Consider the following 16,558-nt stretch of genomic DNA (forward strand, 5'->3'; position numbering starts at 1 on the left):
CCCACCACAATGTACCTAGGTATACATGACTTGTAGTCAGCACGGTCGTGACATTGAACAACGATCATCACACAATGTGCGCCATATTCTTGCCATGTGAAAGTCCACGAAAGGCCGCCAACACGCATCTATATGCTGCTGGGTCTTCTCATACCGGCGCCCAATTATCGAGCGGGCCCAACTCTGTTGTGTTGCAATTTTCAACACCATTTTTGACGATTTATGCTGCATTCATTCATTGTTCAAAGTACACAAGATCGACCATAATCTTCCCGGCAATAGGCGAAGGCACAGTGCACACAGTCTTCGACATTGCTGAGTCAACCATGTATCTATTTAACCTCTTTATGACTGCCCAGATGCTTGCGGAGGGCTTGCAGCCATCTTCTGTCGCAGGACTGTATTGGGGAAAGGAATGTTAGCATGATGACCCCAACCCTGAATGCATGCGTGAGGACATACCGTCTTCTATTAAGCGGACATTGTTTGTCTTGCCCTGAACAATAGCTTCAAGCTCCTTGAGGCTCGCTCCCACCTGGCTAACCTTGCCCTCGTAGAACTGAGCAGCAGACGCGATGCTCTGAGTCATGATTGTCAGTATCTTGCGAGCAGTTGCGCACGGGACAAAAGATCCCCCCCCAAAGGAACCATTAAACGCACCTTTTCTATGTAGAAGCCGGTCCCGACATCGACAAGGACGTGGTCGGCATTTGTCAGGGTGCCTCGCACATAGAGAGAGTTTGTCAACGGCACCAAGACCGACTTGTCGTTCTGCAGTGCCGGTGAGGCCCCCTGCTTAGGGGCACCCACGCATCGGAGACACTCGCGAAACTTGGCCTGCGCGGCGTGCAGCTGTGTGAAGGACGAGGTGAGATGTTCAATCTCCTCGTCCAGCTGCTTCTTGACCTGGCTCAGCTGCTGAACGCTGAGCGTGTCGAGATTTACTGTTCCCACGCATGGTCAGCATTCCTGAGGACGAGAACGAGGACCAGAGACACATCATGACTGAGGCTTTGTGATGGTGGGGCAGGGGTGGCCTTACTGGTCTCGCCGCCGCCTGAGGCCATGACTGCTCTGAGAACGAAAGCTGCTCAGAATGATGGTGGAAAGTTACCAGGGTCAAACTTGTGCGAGCTTCAAGTCGCCAGTCTGCTGATTTTGATGTTGTGCTTGTATGGTTCCTGGCTCTCATGCTCGCCGCCAACCCCTGTAATCATGGCGGCGTGCCATAAATTTTGGCCGCCGTGGGACCCCGCAACGTGGTGGATTCAGAGTGTCCCAATGTGCAGGCAGGCCCTTTGGCACTTTCCAGCAGACGACACCACTACATCCCCCAAGTCCTCAAGCTTGGAGAAGGACCTCAGCATCTAAAGAAGAAAAAGCCGTTTTAGCTGAACTACTGTCCCTGCGGCCCCTCGCGTGACCTTTTCCCATGTTTACTGTCGTAGTTCTCAGGAAGAGGCCGTTATTCAGCTCAATTCGTCGAGTAAGTAGGTTTCCTCCATGTGCCACAAATTGACCATGCGGCACGGAACAGAGACCGGAGGATGCGGCCGGTACATGCCGGGCCCGGCTCCGGCGTCTTTGCTTTTGCATGCCTCACGACGTCGGGACCTCTTTCGTTTATTGATTAAAGACGCGGGGAATTGCCCGTCAGCATGCACAGTCAGTCCCCTGTGACCGTGCCGTGTATCCGCTCATGCCTGCGTGCCAAGCGTCCATGTTGATTACCCTTGCGGTGGTTAGACCCTGCGTTTGGGTGCTTGATTTCCTCCATCTTCAACATCCTCAGTACTGGCCCGTGACATCCCACAATCGCCAGGACCAGTCGTCTCTGCTATCCTGCGGTAACCCTGTCCAGAATTAGGGCATCGTATTCAACTGCTGCAGTGTTTCCTGGGCCCGGCATGTTCCACCAACATCACCATTGAAACCTGTCTTGTCTTCGGTTGAGCAACAGCCACGACAGGCTCAGGCTCCGCGATGAGCAGGCTATCCAGTAGACTCCTCCGGTCCCGCATTGTATGCATAGCTGAACGCATTAGTTTTCCAGGAGTGATACCACACCCGCTCACTGTACTAATGCACGCGGTATCGCAACCAGATTCAGGCCAGGGTCATCATCCAGAACCCAGCCCGGCTCAGTCGCCTGCCATCGCCATCATATCAAGCTGATGCTCACCGCCAGCCCCCCCACCACCAAGATGGCAGTGCTGACGCCCCAAGACGCCCCAGGTCTGACCGTGGGCGCGAGCCATGGTCATCGTCGTCCTCGTCCTCGTCACGCGATGGCCAGGAACCCACCGGCTGGGCAGGCGGCCTGCAAAAGTTCATCGAGGGCTGCGCCACGGCGGTCGGCTCGATCCTGATCCTCGGCATCGCGGGCTACTCGTACCACGCGTACTACAAGGAGCACGTGCTGCGCAAGATGGAAAACGCCTTTGCGGTGGGGTACTCGAGCGTCGAGCTCGCCGCGCTGAGCCGGCACATTGACCCCAACAGCTCGCACGCGAGCGCGCTGGCCGCGGTGCTCGACGCGTCCGACGCCGACGCCGACGACGAGGACAACGGGTGGGTCATGCGCGACGAGCAGCCCATCATCGACAGCATCGTGGACGGCTCCACGAAGGGCTTCTACCACCTGATCAGCGGGGAGAAGGGCACCGGCAAGACGTCCATGCTGCTCAAGGCCATGCGCAAGATTGGCGGCGAGGGCGTCGCCATGATGGAGGCCCACGGCGACCCGGAGATCTTCCGCATCCGTCTCGGCAAGGCGCTGGACTTCGAGTTCCACGAGGACTATATCGGCAGCCTGTTCAGCTTCAAGGGCCCTCGCGATACCACTGCGCTGCTGGACATCGAGCGCGCGTTCAACAAGATGGAGAAGGTGGCGCTCAAGCGCAAAGAGCAGGTCGGCAAGCCTCTCGTGCTCATCATCACGGGCGTGCACTTTGTCCGCGACGACGAGGACGGCCAGGACCTCCTCGAGCTCATCCAGCAGCGTGCCGAGCTCTGGGCTGCGAGCGGGCTGGTGACGGTCGTGTTTGGCAGCGACGACTACTGGACCATGGAGCGCCTCATGTGGCAAGCCACGCGGCTACGCGTGACTTCGATCCGCGACATCCCACGGGACGCGGCGATGCAGGCCGTCCGCAAGTTCCGCCACAAAGCGTATGGCGAGGACGTGCCCGACAACATCCTCGCCGAGGTGTACGCCAAGATCGGGGGTCGGCTGAGCTTCCTCTCCCGCGTGGCCAAGAGCCCCGACATGATCCAGGCCAGCAATGCCATCTGCGACAGGGAGCGGCGCTGGCTGCTGAACAAGTACTGGATCCTGGGCAAGGATCTGGACCCTGGCGGCGAGGACCAGCAGGATCTGTCGTCGGCAGCGATGCTGCTTGCGAAGGCGCTCGTCGACAAGGAGGAGGCCATGAAGCGCGAGGGCAACTACGACGGGAGCCTGCCCCAGATCCCCCTGCACGAGGCCAGGCAGATCATGACGAATGCCGCGTGGATCAAGAACCACGACCACCACAACATCTTCACGATCAACCCGGACGGTATGGTCCAAGCAGACTCCGTCAGCATGCAGGCGGCCATGCGGGATATTTGCAAGATGCCCGGGTTCCAGGAGCATCTCCAGGAGACCTTGGACAGGCTGGACGAGATTGAATCCTTGCAGAGGACGAGGGAAGTCACGTTGAAGGATCTGGGAGAAGGGGGCAAGTATAAACTTGTCCTGACTAAAAATCCCAGTGGGGAGACCGAGGCAGAATTGTCCCTCAAGACCGAGCCTGGAGCAGAAACTACATAGACACTGATCCGCAAGAAAAGAATGGCCAGCCCGAACAAAACCTCGCCGACCCCTGTGAAGCCCAGTTGACCAGTGCAACCAAGCTGCGTGACGCACAAACTAGCACTATTCAGACGCTTTCTTTTTGAATGAGGCATTGCACTAGTTATTGTTTTGCTTGCTGGTCTCGGCAAATGCACATGGACGGCTTGCATCTGAGCTCATCCATCAATTTCACAACCACCTCTGCTGTGACGTTGCAGGCACAAGAACTTCACGCAAAGATCGCAAGCAGGCTTCTGGGTCTTCCTTTTGTAGGTTCCGCTGCACAGCCCCTGTCTCTGGAGATAGCAAGATATCCGGCAACTCGCAAAACCCCATAACGACAGTAATTGCAAGGATTGCGGAAAGGTTGCTTTTGTGAATGCGGATTTCTTAAGATTTTATCCCTTTTGATTACCATGGCTAATCATGATCTGTATTACGACTATCATGCTGGGTATCACTCATGCCCGTCACTAACACAGCCGAAGTTCATACCCAAACAGAACTCTTTGTATCTCTGCTTCGTCATGTGCTAGACTACGAGCATGTAAACGAGCCTCCAACGGCGCCTTCCCTGTAGTCGTCAATCTGCAGCAAAGCAAAGCAAAGCAAAAGTGGTCAGCAATTAATCTTCCGACGAAATGCAAGGCTCGCAAGGCGCGGCTGAGAGGTCTCCCGACAGAAACGTCAGGGAGGACGAGAAGAACACAATCAAGAATTAAAAATACTTACGATGCTCTGAATGGAAGCCCAGGTACCACCCACGAGCACAACGACACCGCTGACGAGCATCAGCCCGTTGACGAACCCCTTCATCAAGTTCTCCCTGCTCGTCCAGGGCCCCTCGCGCAGCACGGTGAACCACATGAGCGCGGGCAGGTACAGCGCGAAGCCCGAGTTGAACAGGCTCGAGATGAGGGCGACGAGGTTGCTGAAGAACGGGATGGCCTCGGCGATGACCCAGCCGACGGCGACGATGACGAAGACGGTCAGGAGCCAGGTGATCCAGCCGCGAGGGGTGTTGACGTAGCGCTCGACCCGGTTCGCGAAGATGCGGCCGTGGACGAGGCGCGCTGCTGTTTGGGTGATGACGGCGCCGCTGTTTTTGTGGGAAAGGAAAAGAAGAAGAAAAGTCAGCGTCTCCATCCAAAACGCCTCAGCCAGTAAGGGGGAGGTTGAACATACCTGATAAAGATGACGGGCAGAGCCACACCAAACGCAATCTTGCTGATTGTCGGGCCGCCAGAGAGCAGAGCAGGGGACTCGACATCGGCACCGACAAACGCGTACACGAGAGTGCCGGTGAGAGTGTAGATGACAATCTCGGCAAGGCCCGCAGTCCAGACAGCCTTGCCGTATGTCTCGGGGGTATGCATCTCGTCCATGAAGGAGAACTGGCAGAGCGTGAACGTGTACGCGAGGATGATGTTGACCACGGCGACAAAGACCTCATGGGGCGAGACATTCTCCTTGGGCGCCCACGACCAGTTGACCGCCGAGAGTCCGCCCTGGGCCTGGTTGGCCTGGATGCCTGTGGCGATGATTGTAATGCCGATGGCGGCGATGATGGACGCGAAGTCGACAAAGGAGAGGAATGCCATGTCGGCAAAGCTGGCGGGCGCGGAGACGGCGAAGAGGATGATCGCGGAGACGACGCCGAACACGATACCGCAGGCGCCCTTGTTGGTGAGGTCGTTGAAGGCAATGGTGCCCGTGAGGCAGTGCGAGCCGGAGACGAAGATGAGCTCGAGGAGGAAGACGGCATAGACAAACTCGTAGCCCGCCTTGGCGAAGCCCATCTTGCCAAAGAGCACGGCGCCGGCGTCGGCGTAGCTGCGCACGTGTGGGAACTTGCACTTGAGGGCGCCGACGTTGTGGCCGGCGACGATGGCGAGCAGGCCAAAGACGACGGAGACGATGGTGCCCGCCACGATGCCGAGCACGGCAAAGCACTGCGGGAGGGACAGGGCGCCGAGGGCGACAGCCTCGACGATGAGGATGAGGGCAAGCCCGCGCCAGCCCATGCGGTGGAAGTGCGCATCGCCGGCGAGCGCCTTCTGTTTCTCGTAGTCGGTGGCCAGCTGGTGCTGCGAAACGCCATGCTCCGGGTCCGAGGCGGCATCGGGAAAGCGAGGGGGCGCCTTGGTGATGGCATCCGCCGTGGCGGTGGTGGTGTTGCCGGTGGCCATGGTGGGCGGTGGCGGTGGTGGTGAAGTTGTGTCCTGGAGGATGAGGGCTCTGTGACGTAGTGAACGACCGCAGGCAGGACAGGCTCGACTCGACTCGATCCAGCCAACAAGAGAAAGTCAGGAGCTCGAAGGGATCTGGGGATGGAGGCAAGGGGCAGTGGATGGACCCTGTGGTCTTTTAACCATCCCACGAAAAAGACGGGGACGGCCCTGATGTAAGCTACCGTGGCGAGCTTGGACATTGAAAACCTGCGATCCGGTCTCGGCCGCCTCCCGGCTGGGAGTGGTGGTCCGGCGCTCGCAATAAAGGGTGCAATGTGGCACCCGACATGATTGCGACACAGTGCCCTGCATCGTAGCGTGTGCCGGTCCGCGGGGACGAGTGGCCAGGTCCGGCGCTCGATGACGGACGGGCCAGGCGACTCTCTAGTCGCGATCCGTGTCCACGGTTGTTCGTGGAGAGGGCGGCTCCGTCACGGCGGCGGCGGGCGGAGCATGTGGGGCGGCATGACGAGCCGGGCCCGTGCCATGTAAGCGGACAGAATAAAGCCAGGGATTTCAAGGATTGAAGGCCGGGACGCTGTCTAATCCTTTTTGTCAAACTGCCTGCGCTGTGGATCTCGGTACGTAAAAGCTGGGGCCGGACCCGCCCCTTGCGGCCCTTCTCGGCACTGCGGTGTCAATTCCTAGCGTTCCCTTTTCCACTCTTTGCCCCCTTGTCCGCCTTTAGACTTTTTTTTCTTCCCGCCGTGACGTGCCTGCAGGTACAAAGTAACGTCTCTAGCCGGCAGAGCCGCCTGGACCCCCACCTGTCTAAGATTCCTGGTTGGCCAATTGCCACTGGGCATAAGCAGAGACCAATAGCTGCCACCTTGCCCTCCCACACCTACTACGATTTAGGCATCATCCGCGTTGCATTGTCGAGCCGAGACCGGGCTCGGTCAAGCAATGCAGTCTAGCCTGGGCCAGCATGCCAAATTTTGAAACGCCTGCGCTGAGCGAGCCATCCCGTATCGGGGGGATGACATGACAGTGAGCTTACAACAAGCATTGCTAATTGGATGGCAAGCACCTCTTGGCTGCCGCTCCGTGAGGCACTGCGGGTCTTGATCTCGATTTTACGTATTTCGTGCTCCGTCTGTTTGGACAAGCAAAGTCGGGACGGAAACATTGAGCCCTTCGTGCCGCATTCCCCATGGGGTTCATCGCCCTTATTACGTACCTGCATGAGCTGAAGAGGTTACCCGGATGACAATCCTTGCCTCGCTTGCGAATCGACTTTGCTAGTACGATGGCATACATTCGCGGATGTTCCGCATTGAGACTTGGGAGGAGCACTGCATCATCAGTCCTGCCAGCTTGTTGAGTCTTTAATCCCATGACTGACAGTATATGCTAATACCCGACCGAAATCTAGCTTGTGTAACGTACGCTAAATACACTACGCTTTGGCGTGGTATACTTTTTGAATCGCTGTGCAGGCCGTTTCCCAGATACGGCGCCGGTTGGCCACAACCATCAACGGCCCCTTCATTCCCATGCATCCCTTGGAGCTGGTGTTTGCCCATTCGAAGACACGTTTTAGGTCTAGCTCGCGAACAACACCCGACTCGTGATGGTCGAGGTAGCCCAAGAGTTCGAAAAACCAGGCCATGGTGTTCTGGATCCGCAACCTCCAGAACCCATTGTCATGGCGGAGTGCTGCCCTCACCTGCCGTGATGCCATCAACAGTTGAGGAAGCTGGTCATTCTCTAGATAAGCCACAATGCTGTGCAGGATTTCTCGCGGCAGATTTCGGAACAAGTCCTGGCCCTCCCGCAAAGAACCTGTCGATGCATCATCCACTGAGCTTTGACGGAAACAGTTCTTCTGAAGCACGCTTTGCAAATGCATCAAAACGGCTGGGGATTCAGCGGGCGAGGTTACGGTGTATTCCTTGCCACGCTGAACAACCCAGAACTGCTCGTATTCCTGGCCCTCCAACCTATAGTCGAGGTCCAGCGCGACTCCGCAATCTTCACCCAATGTCCGCATGGCTTGGTACAGACGCTCTGTCTCTCCCGCGCTCATTTCTTTGTCCCTGGAGAGCAATCTGGCAAGAACGTCGTAGCATGGCTTGTGGAATGGATAGCTTGGATGTTGCTGGATAGTATCGGTGTAGCACTCCCAGCACTCCTGCTCATTCCCAAATGGATCGAGATCGACTTCCATGTTCACATAGCTGAAATCGTCATGAGAACCAGGGCCAAATATCGCCGCCCTTGACGTAGTTAGTCACGGCCGCATAGTTTTGAGAGGCATTCTAGAGGCACTATATTCTCACCGGCTCCCATCGAACCCAATCAAATAGACATCGCGGACCCAACGGACCTGGCCGTTTTCGACCTCGTCAAGAATGACGTCCGGGCTGTAAACGTAATCCATCACATTATCCTCTGGAGCACTGGCCACGTTTGAGCCCTCGCCCGGTTGGTCTCTTGCACCAGCGGAACCGGGGAGGTTCTGGTCCACCACGTCGAGGTCCACGTTCGGTCGGAAATGGTGCTGACGCCAGACGGATGACCTCTGTTCTACCCCGACCGTGGCCCTCGCGAAAGGCCCGCAGCAGATGGCACAATAGATGTCGGCCCCCATGGCGTCGCGTTTTGTGCGGAGAGGAGAGTGATTGGCAGCCTGGGCGATGACTCGGCCGAGACGATGTTCCTCGGCCAGGTTGGAAACTCGGATTTTTGACACCGGGGTGGCATCGGCGCTTGCACGCCCTGGATGTTTGCGCAGATGTGGCGCTAAGGGTCAAGCCTCCGAAAGTGACATGCTAAGACCAAAGTAAAGTGGGGACAACGACAGAGCTAGAGCGCACAGCGACGCCAGATGTATGTCTACGTACACAGGGAGAGCCGCGTACTAATCTGCACGCTATTAAGGCAGGCATCCCAGCGGCCGTAAGCGGTCTAGTTACCCACTACCGACAGAAGCACCAGCTCAAGGGCGGCCAGCTACGGGCAGCCAAATCAGCAGCGGCAGCAGCAGCAGCAGTAGTGGTGGAGGGCTGCGGAGGGTTCGTAGAGCCAGGACCGGACGGCGGCGGTGGAGGTCAAGTCTGGGAGGTCTACATAGCGGCGTACGAGGCTAAGGTGGCCGCCGAGGACGCGGAGCGGAGTCGGTCGAAACCCCGACGAGTTGACTGACCACAGGGGCATGCAGGAAGTACAAAATCTCGTGTCGAGTCGATTTGACCCAAAGCTAAGCGTTGAATACTGGGCAAAGCCAGGGTGGAAAGTCTCTACTATATGTGCGCGGACGAATGATATCACCCCTGTACCTTGTCGACGCTCGCCCACCTTCCACTTGAGAGAGGTGGCCGGGCCGAGACTTCTCGTCTGCTGCTCATCACCAGCTCTCTAGCATTCTTTGACCACGATCCCGCTCTGCAACCATATAAACTCCAAGCAATGTCTCCATGACGTCCAGTTCATCGAGCATCACACCACGACAGCTTGAGTGTTGTGTGATTAGAAGCTCCGATATGCGTCCGACTGCATCTTTGCTCGACGGCCCGCAACTCCATGCAACTGATGATTTTACAGAAGAGCACACTGCCAGTCAGAGTGCTAGGCGAGAGTGGCAACTATCGCCGCAGCTGGAAATACTGGAAGAGCTCGTTGGTCCCAAAGAATGGGAACAAAAGAAGAAGAGCCGCAAAGCTACTGTCGTGCGATGCCGGCTGAAACGAGGGAAAGCCGACACCAGTTCAGCCATGGAGAAATGGACACCCTGTGAGCGACCTGAATTTGTGGTCAAAATTGTCGAAGCGCATGGACAGGATGACGCACGACAGGAAGTTCTGGCATTCAAGCGTCTCGGCCGCCACCAACATCTAGTATCTGCCTTTGCGGAAAGCATTGATAGCAATGGTAGGACCTTCATCGCAATCTTTCCAGCCGCGGCAGCCGATCTTGCAGACTTTATGGCTGCCATCTCTTTAAGCTTTGGCCCGACAACACTGTTGCAACTTTCGGCGACTGCCCCTCAGCAGCCAATAGAGTCCCACGTCCCTACCGCTTCACGGTGGCAGTTTGATAGACGTATTCTGTCCCTCCTGTCGTCTCTTCCATGCCTCTGTAGTGCGCTACAGTGGGTACATGATCACGGCCTTTGCCACAGAGACATCAAGCCCGAGAACATTCTGGTTAAAAGTACTGGATCCATGCTCCTCGCCGATTTTGGCAGTGCTCGTCAGGCATCTGAACTGGCCACATGGCCGCCGTATGAATCTATCCGCCACGCCCGTGGCTTCGCCAAGAAGTATGCGGCACCCGAAGTTCTCGACCAGATTTCGGCACATACAAAGCAGTGCGACATCTTCTCTCTCGGTGTCGTCTTCACCGAGATGCTTTCGCTCGTCGCATTGCACTCACTTGAAGAATACCACGTGTTCCGACTCCAGGAACACATCCGCCAACCGTGGTATCGACAGCCGGGTTACGCCCACACGATCGACCGCATAGTTTTGTGGCTCCGAAGCCTGCGACTCGTGCCGTGGCTAGATTTCACAGATATAGACGACCTCGCGTTGCACAGTCGGGTTTCCTGCCTCGTAAATGGGCCCGTCCTGGACGTGGTGGCAGACATGGTGCACAGAGATCCGCGACGTCGTCCTGCACTTGAAGCTCTTCCCAATCTATTGAAATCACGTCTCGTCTAAGGGACGTGCTTCCATACGTGGACCTGTTGGAAGCAGGTCAAATCGTTCTTCAGCTATCTCCCTAAGCCAGGTTCTCAATGCAGTTGAATTTCTTGGAGATTCGGTGTTTCACTTTCGAGGGCCTCGCCGTGCATGAGCCCATGAACGTAACACCCCCCAACAACGTGGAACGACAGCTCGTTGGTTGCGCCACCACCTGGTTCAATCTTGCGAAGCACTAATGGAACGTCGCTTCCCATAAGCACACCGATATAGTCTCCAGGCAGTGTCCAGTCGGGCACCATGGCAAGCCTACCACTCGTCGTTGTTGCGAGTCGTTTGAGCCGAGAGAAGCGATACGACTGCTCGAGAGCAACGTCAAGATCCTTGCCTCCACCCACAGGAGTGCCTTGCTGGAGCTGAATGTCTCTCTGCGAAGCAATCAGATCCCCTAGGGGTATGCCGCCAACATGGAGTTCTCGATTGTCGAACACTCTGCGCTTCAATTGTTCAAGTCGTGTAGACGCAGGGGCGCTTCGCTGCTCACCAGTATGCCCCGGGGCTTCTTCTTGGAGTGGAAGTACGAGTGCTAACACATGACTGTTTGATACTGATAGCTGATGGCCGGCTGTCGTGATGTTTCCAAGCATCGTTCGCCATAGCGAATCAAACAACGCGTGGGTGGTCTCGTAAGCATTGAGTCTTTGCTCAGGTTGTACGACACCGCGCTGACAGTCTCGCACCAGGCCTGATTCTCTGCCGAGTCCATCGATTTTGTCAACAAGGAGACCAGATACCACAAGCGTGTTGCCTCCATTGATAAAGGCAAAAGAACCTTTCGTGCTTCGACATGCATCATACGGGCAATTTGCTCCCGAGAAAAGACGGATGTGTTCCGAGACTCTCCAGTCCGGTACCCAGCTTGGCAGGTCGCGGTCACGCAAAATTGAAGACTGTGTCAATATCTCCAGGTCCGCCCGGGCTTGGATCCAGGCTCGAGCCAAGGACTTGTACGAATCGTTCACCGACATGGTGTAGTCGGGGGCAAGGAGCGCTTTCATCGATTTTGGAAGAAGACTGGCCAGACCATATGCCCTATCGTGGTCCAGTGAGCAGCGAGATGCTCTGGCACGATCGAATATGGGCATGATGTGCCAGCCTTCTTTAGTGTTTTCGCGGTTCCGCCGGCTCAAACCCTCTACAGATCCGCTCTGTAGTGTCTTTTCGAGATTGATGTGGAAAAAAAAGCTCCGTCTGAGGAGGTCGCCCTCGGTGTAGGATTGGCCTCTATGTCGCTCCATCTCAGTCGCGATGCAAGCCACGATCGGATCAAGATACGGGGTGATTGTGGTCCACACAGCCTTGTATAAGACATCCCAGCTCACGGATTGCTCCCCGCAAAGCAGCAGTGTCGCGCGACTGCCCAGGCATAACTCCTGGATGATCCAAACCCGCTCCCAGTATGTGCGCCTCATGAGATCGTCTAATGCGAGCCATGAAGCAGGCTTTTGCTTGACCAGCTGCAAAACGTCCTTCTCGGATGAGCTTTCTGTGCTCGCTAGGTCGTGCAGAAGAGTGATAGCAAGGTCGCTCTGGTCCCTTTCAGGGCCAAGCCACACGAGCACCTCGTCAGCCTGGGAGTATATGGCGCCCATCAGTAGAACATGGGCGCTTCTGTCAGTCGGGTCCTGCTGATCAACGCACAGAGAGTCTGCCCAGATCCTCATTCCGCGGACCGCAGCGCCATATCTCTGGCGAATGGTCCGCAGCGCCTCCGCAAGGTTCGCTCTGATCTTCACGGAGGATTCCCCCATTTGTATGAATTGCTGACCATCCTCTGTGCCCCATTCGTAAGAAAGAGCAACATATCCGGCCCTTGTCGTGGATGCTGTCTTTTTTGCGTTTGGACTTGGTGAAGTTTCTGCAGCAGCGCTTTGTGGGTTTGCTTGCCGGGATTCAATCTGAGCGACTTCCAGATCACAGCGAAGGGGGCTGTCGTATGACCCGTCCTCAGCATGCAGCCTGATGATCCGGATCTCGCCCCTTGACTGTTGTACGTGCGGGTATATCATGGTCCTCGTCATGATTGTAGTTCGGCTGTCACCAAATTACAGCTTTCTTGTGGTCCAGAAATATGGCTCTGGTACAATGGAAGCACGGATGCAAAGGTCGCTCGCACCAACCTGCGTCAAGATCCACGAGTCTTTTCTCAACATTCTTCGAGGTTGCCTAGTCGCAAAGCACACATGCAGGTGGAAACAGTGCCCCGCGTCTGAATCAGGCGTGAGGCAATCTCACACTCACAGGGGTGAGCAGGAAGTGGCAAGGCCCCGCCGGGTCACCAGATAGCGTAATTGGTGCAGGCGAGATGTATCAGTCCCAACTCGGCCGCACACCAAATAGTCCAATTGGTGTACATGAGATATATCAGCCCCAGCTTGGCCAATTCGCTTTAATTTTTATTTCCTTTTCCTTGTTTTACCAAAGTGTCGCCGCGGCAAATCTGAACGACGCACAGTCCCATCAAAAATCTTCGGATTTGTCTGACCGCTCCGCTCGCTCGCTTTGAAAACAAGAAAGCCCCAAATATTACAAGCATCGGAATGACTCAAGGGAGCGTTTGGTTGTGGTACTCATGGTAGGCCTTTCCACATCTCCTAAGACGTCAAGTTCGCATGTGTTTGGCGCAACATTACATTGACACACTCTCCTGTACGTAGGCTTTCCCGTCAGATTTTAGGACATGCAAAACGGTGGGCTGCGTCCAGATTGACACCCGTCGAGCTGCCCCTCGAGCCCGCATACACGCCGGCCTCTGATGTATCAGTCATTATCCCGACGTTCGGGGCGGGAGTTGAGTTCGAACACTCTATCAGGACTTTCCTGGATAACGAACCACTCGAGATAATCATTGTGTCGACAGTCTCCATGAAGGCATCGCTTCTGCCATTGATCAGCCGCATTGCGGACTCCTCGCCGACTGTGTGCACCAGAATCCGGGCGCTCTTTGTTCCGTCACCGGGAAAGCGTCGACAGCTCGCCCGGGGGATCCGCGAGGCCGAGGGCGGTATCCTAGTCCTCGCTGATGACGATGTGTTTTGGCAGCCATCCACGTTGAGGCTGATGCTGGCCTGTTTCGAAGACGAGCAAGTCGCTGGAGTCGGCACGATCCATGAAGGCAGGCGCCCGGGCGGCCCAAAGGCAATTGGTTTCTCCACAGTCTGGGAGCACCTTGCAGACTGCAGGCTCCAGCGAAGAGCCCACCAAATAGCAGCCATGAATTACCTCGACGCGTCCGTGACCTGTCTCTCGGGCAGGACCGCCGCGTATCGTGCTTCGGCAATAAAGCAAAGCAGATTCCTTGAGGCCTTCACAAATGACTACTGGATGGGAAAATACCTCTTGGACTCCGGGGATGATACGTTTCTCACTCGTCATTTGTTGCGGGAAGGGTGGAAGATCAAAATTCAGACACATCCAGACGCAGTCATTGCCACAACGCTTGAGCCTTCATCGCGCTTCATGTTGCAGGTCCTTCGGTGGTCGCGCAACGCGACGCGCTCGTATCTCAGATGTATTTTCTGCATCCCAATCCTGTGGCGGTATGTTCTCTCACCAGCACTTCGAGAAAAAACAAACTCCAAAGTCCCGGACCTTAACATTGTTGCCAGGACTCATCCTTTGTTACTCTTGGAGATGGCTTTGGCCCTTGTCAACCCTATCCTCAAGCTAATGGAGCTGGCCATGCTCGCCAGCTGTTGGTACACGTGGGTTTGCAGCGAGTTTCAGAACGAACCCGGCCTGGAGAATGCACGCCCTCGGTTAGACCTGTCAAACGAGATGTTTGGCGTTGCGCTGATGAGTGCTCGGGCGCTGTTGCTCATACAGAAGCTCTGCATGGGCGACGACTCTACCAAGCTGTTCTTCGCTCAATACCTGTTCAACTTTCTCTACCCTTTTGTTCGTGTCTACACTAGTTTGACGCTTCACAAGGTAAGTGTAGCCACACTCCAGCCCAAAGGATGTCTGAGCTTCCCGGTTGCGGTTCGCCAGCTCCTCGCCCTCTCACGCCAGTCTCTATTTTCCTTTCTGTCCATACCGTGTGGGCTGCGAATAATGAGAATGCTAATGTGCAATCACTCTCTCGCCTTGGAGTAGACGGAGTGGGGTTCACGAAGTAATAGAGTCGCCGGAAGCGCATGACTCTCAAATGTTGCTTGGTAGCCAATGTAATGATGACGAAGAACAAAAATGATTCTGTACGACACAGATTCTGGTCAAATATGACATAGATACGACCTCACTTACTTAATCTACAGTGATCGAACAGTAGACAAACATACAATGCCGGACTTGTGTGAAGCTCATGAATAATGGAGGGCCAAAAAACAAAACAACAAAAACATACAACACCGGGGATTCGCTGGTCGTCACCGACCTAACTACTAGTCCGGCGGTATATTAACTCGTGTACAGGAGCGCCGGCTATCGGTTTCGCGCTTCCACGGCCCCCAGTTACTGACCCCACCATTCCGCCACGCCACATCTGGCTAGGCACAGCCACAACTGTACAGCTTATATAAGCTTGACCTTCATCGTACATTACGACCGTTTTCCGAATTGTGTCAACCAACAAACGCATCGAAACTGTCACAAAACACAGGCGCTGATGAGCGGCAAAGCGCTCTGTGTCCGTAACATGGGGGCACAAACCGGGATCTCTGCCCTGGGGCCCCAGTGGTCTCTTCTTCACCACTGCCCCTTCCGCTCCATCACATTCAAGCTTCGGCATCGTCTTTCCAGAGAACTCCCCCTTCAGCTCCATCACGTTCAAGCTTCGGCATCGTGTTCCCAGAACCCCCAGTCATAGCTATCTACGGATCTACAGGTCAAGCGGCAGGCTCTCGTTTTGAGCGTTCATTGACGAAGAACATTGAGAGGGAAAGAGCTGCGGCTCGTAGCGCCCGCGAACAATATGCCACGATATTGTTAAGCGCCACACCATCGGTCGCTCGAAAGACTGTAGAAGAGCGAACCCGTGTTTGGGAGGCTTGGACCGCGTATGTACAGGGCTCTAGTGCTCATCACTGCTATATCACTAACTCGCCTCTAGTTATTTCTCGAAGGTCCATCCTAAGATCGATCCAGAACGTATCTGGCTAGACCTTTACCAAAACATTGACGTAACCGACTATATCCGCGCCTTTTTCAAGAGTTATGTTGAGAATTCTATCTCCGAGCGCCCTATGCTTAGCGATAAGGAGTACGAAGAAGTCCAGACACTCTCCTGTGCTGTTTCACTCTCGTTCATGTGGGATTTATTGCTGGGCAAGGTGACCCCTCATCATATCTAGCAATATTATCACGGATACCGAGCTGGACAATGCGAGCAAGAGTTGAACCTTTAACTGAGGGAAACCTTAGATAGAGAGGCTGATCTGGACTGCTAACCCTTATGCTTTTGACCCAAACGACTGCTGCGTCTTGGCGGTTCATCATCTTCCTCAGTGCTAGAATCTGTCGCGAGCTCTCCTCGAAGCTCTTTTAGTGCCTTGGACTGTCCGATTTGTGTGCCGGTTTTCGGCGAGAGTAGCTCCTTCATCTGTTGTCTTTGAGAGCTGTCAAGAGAAGAAGCGTCGGCGCCGTACTGCAGCAGGAGTTGGGTGCAGTCAGCATCACCAGCGTCCAAGCTGACTTCGAGGGGCGTGCGCTCTGGCTTGCCCGACAAGCGATTGACGTCTGCCCCGTGGTCGAGCAAGTACTTTACCACGTGGGCTCCATGGTTGTTTTCCACCGCTAGAGCAAGTGGGCTGTCCGGATCTCGGGTGCCTCGTCCGTCTGGATTG

General features: G+C 55.6%; 7 protein-coding genes across 7 annotated transcripts; 2 read left to right on the forward strand and 5 right to left on the reverse strand.

Annotated features, from left to right (window-relative positions):
• Window positions 1-2: 2 nt before the first annotated feature.
• Window positions 3-1,178, reverse strand: B0I36DRAFT_386699 (Prefoldin). Its single transcript, XM_046161123.1, has 4 exons — window positions 1,043-1,178; window positions 661-944; window positions 463-580; window positions 3-398 (listed from the first exon to the last, which is right to left on the reverse strand). The coding sequence occupies exons 1-4, from the start codon at window positions 1,065-1,067 to the stop codon at window positions 346-348; spliced, it is 480 nt and encodes a 159-aa protein (XP_046009655.1). The 5' UTR covers window positions 1,068-1,178; the 3' UTR covers window positions 3-345.
• A 619-nt stretch (window positions 1,179-1,797) lies between these two features.
• B0I36DRAFT_330662 (uncharacterized protein) lies at window positions 1,798-3,949 on the forward strand. Its single transcript, XM_046154865.1, has 2 exons — window positions 1,798-2,022; window positions 2,105-3,949. Exons 1-2 carry the CDS (start codon window positions 1,984-1,986, stop codon window positions 3,812-3,814), a joined length of 1,749 nt encoding a protein of 582 aa, XP_046009656.1. The 5' UTR covers window positions 1,798-1,983; the 3' UTR covers window positions 3,815-3,949.
• A 426-nt stretch (window positions 3,950-4,375) lies between these two features.
• On the reverse strand, window positions 4,376-7,346 carry B0I36DRAFT_376203 (N amino acid transport system protein; the record flags this gene model as incomplete). Its single annotated transcript, XM_046160432.1, is given in 5 exon segments — window positions 4,376-4,426; window positions 4,571-4,937; window positions 5,024-5,901; window positions 7,272-7,305; window positions 7,318-7,346. The coding sequence occupies 5 exon segments, from the start codon at window positions 7,344-7,346 to the stop codon at window positions 4,376-4,378; spliced, it is 1,359 nt and encodes a 452-aa protein (XP_046009657.1).
• B0I36DRAFT_330666 (uncharacterized protein) lies at window positions 7,211-8,924 on the reverse strand. The gene is made up of 2 exons (XM_046154866.1): window positions 8,352-8,924; window positions 7,211-8,288 (listed from the first exon to the last, which is right to left on the reverse strand). The coding sequence occupies exons 1-2, from the start codon at window positions 8,660-8,662 to the stop codon at window positions 7,469-7,471; spliced, it is 1,131 nt and encodes a 376-aa protein (XP_046009658.1). The 5' UTR covers window positions 8,663-8,924; the 3' UTR covers window positions 7,211-7,468.
• A 1,519-nt stretch (window positions 8,925-10,443) lies between these two features.
• On the reverse strand, window positions 10,444-11,927 carry B0I36DRAFT_330669 (uncharacterized protein). The gene has a single exon (XM_046154867.1). It carries the CDS (start codon window positions 11,858-11,860, stop codon window positions 10,808-10,810), a length of 1,053 nt encoding a protein of 350 aa, XP_046009659.1. The 5' UTR covers window positions 11,861-11,927; the 3' UTR covers window positions 10,444-10,807.
• A 114-nt stretch (window positions 11,928-12,041) lies between these two features.
• On the reverse strand, window positions 12,042-12,936 carry B0I36DRAFT_330670 (heterokaryon incompatibility protein-domain-containing protein; the record flags this gene model as incomplete). The annotated part of the gene is made up of 3 exons (XM_046154868.1): window positions 12,896-12,936; window positions 12,164-12,721; window positions 12,042-12,131 (listed from the first exon to the last, which is right to left on the reverse strand). The coding sequence occupies exons 1-3, from the start codon at window positions 12,926-12,928 to the stop codon at window positions 12,042-12,044; spliced, it is 681 nt and encodes a 226-aa protein (XP_046009660.1). The 5' UTR covers window positions 12,929-12,936.
• A 533-nt stretch (window positions 12,937-13,469) lies between these two features.
• On the forward strand, window positions 13,470-15,094 carry B0I36DRAFT_414920 (nucleotide-diphospho-sugar transferase; the record flags this gene model as incomplete). The annotated part of the gene is made up of 3 exons (XM_046162028.1): window positions 13,470-14,314; window positions 14,384-14,705; window positions 14,871-15,094. Coding segments are annotated over 3 exons (1,212 nt in total), but the record flags the coding sequence as incomplete, so codon positions are not given.
• Window positions 15,095-16,558: the final 1,464 nt, after the last annotated feature.

The sequence above is a fragment of the Microdochium trichocladiopsis genome (genome assembly GCF_020744255.1).
Source record: "Microdochium trichocladiopsis strain MPI-CAGE-CH-0230 chromosome Unknown B0I36scaffold_8, whole genome shotgun sequence".
NCBI lineage: Eukaryota > Fungi > Ascomycota > Sordariomycetes > Xylariales > Microdochiaceae > Microdochium > Microdochium trichocladiopsis.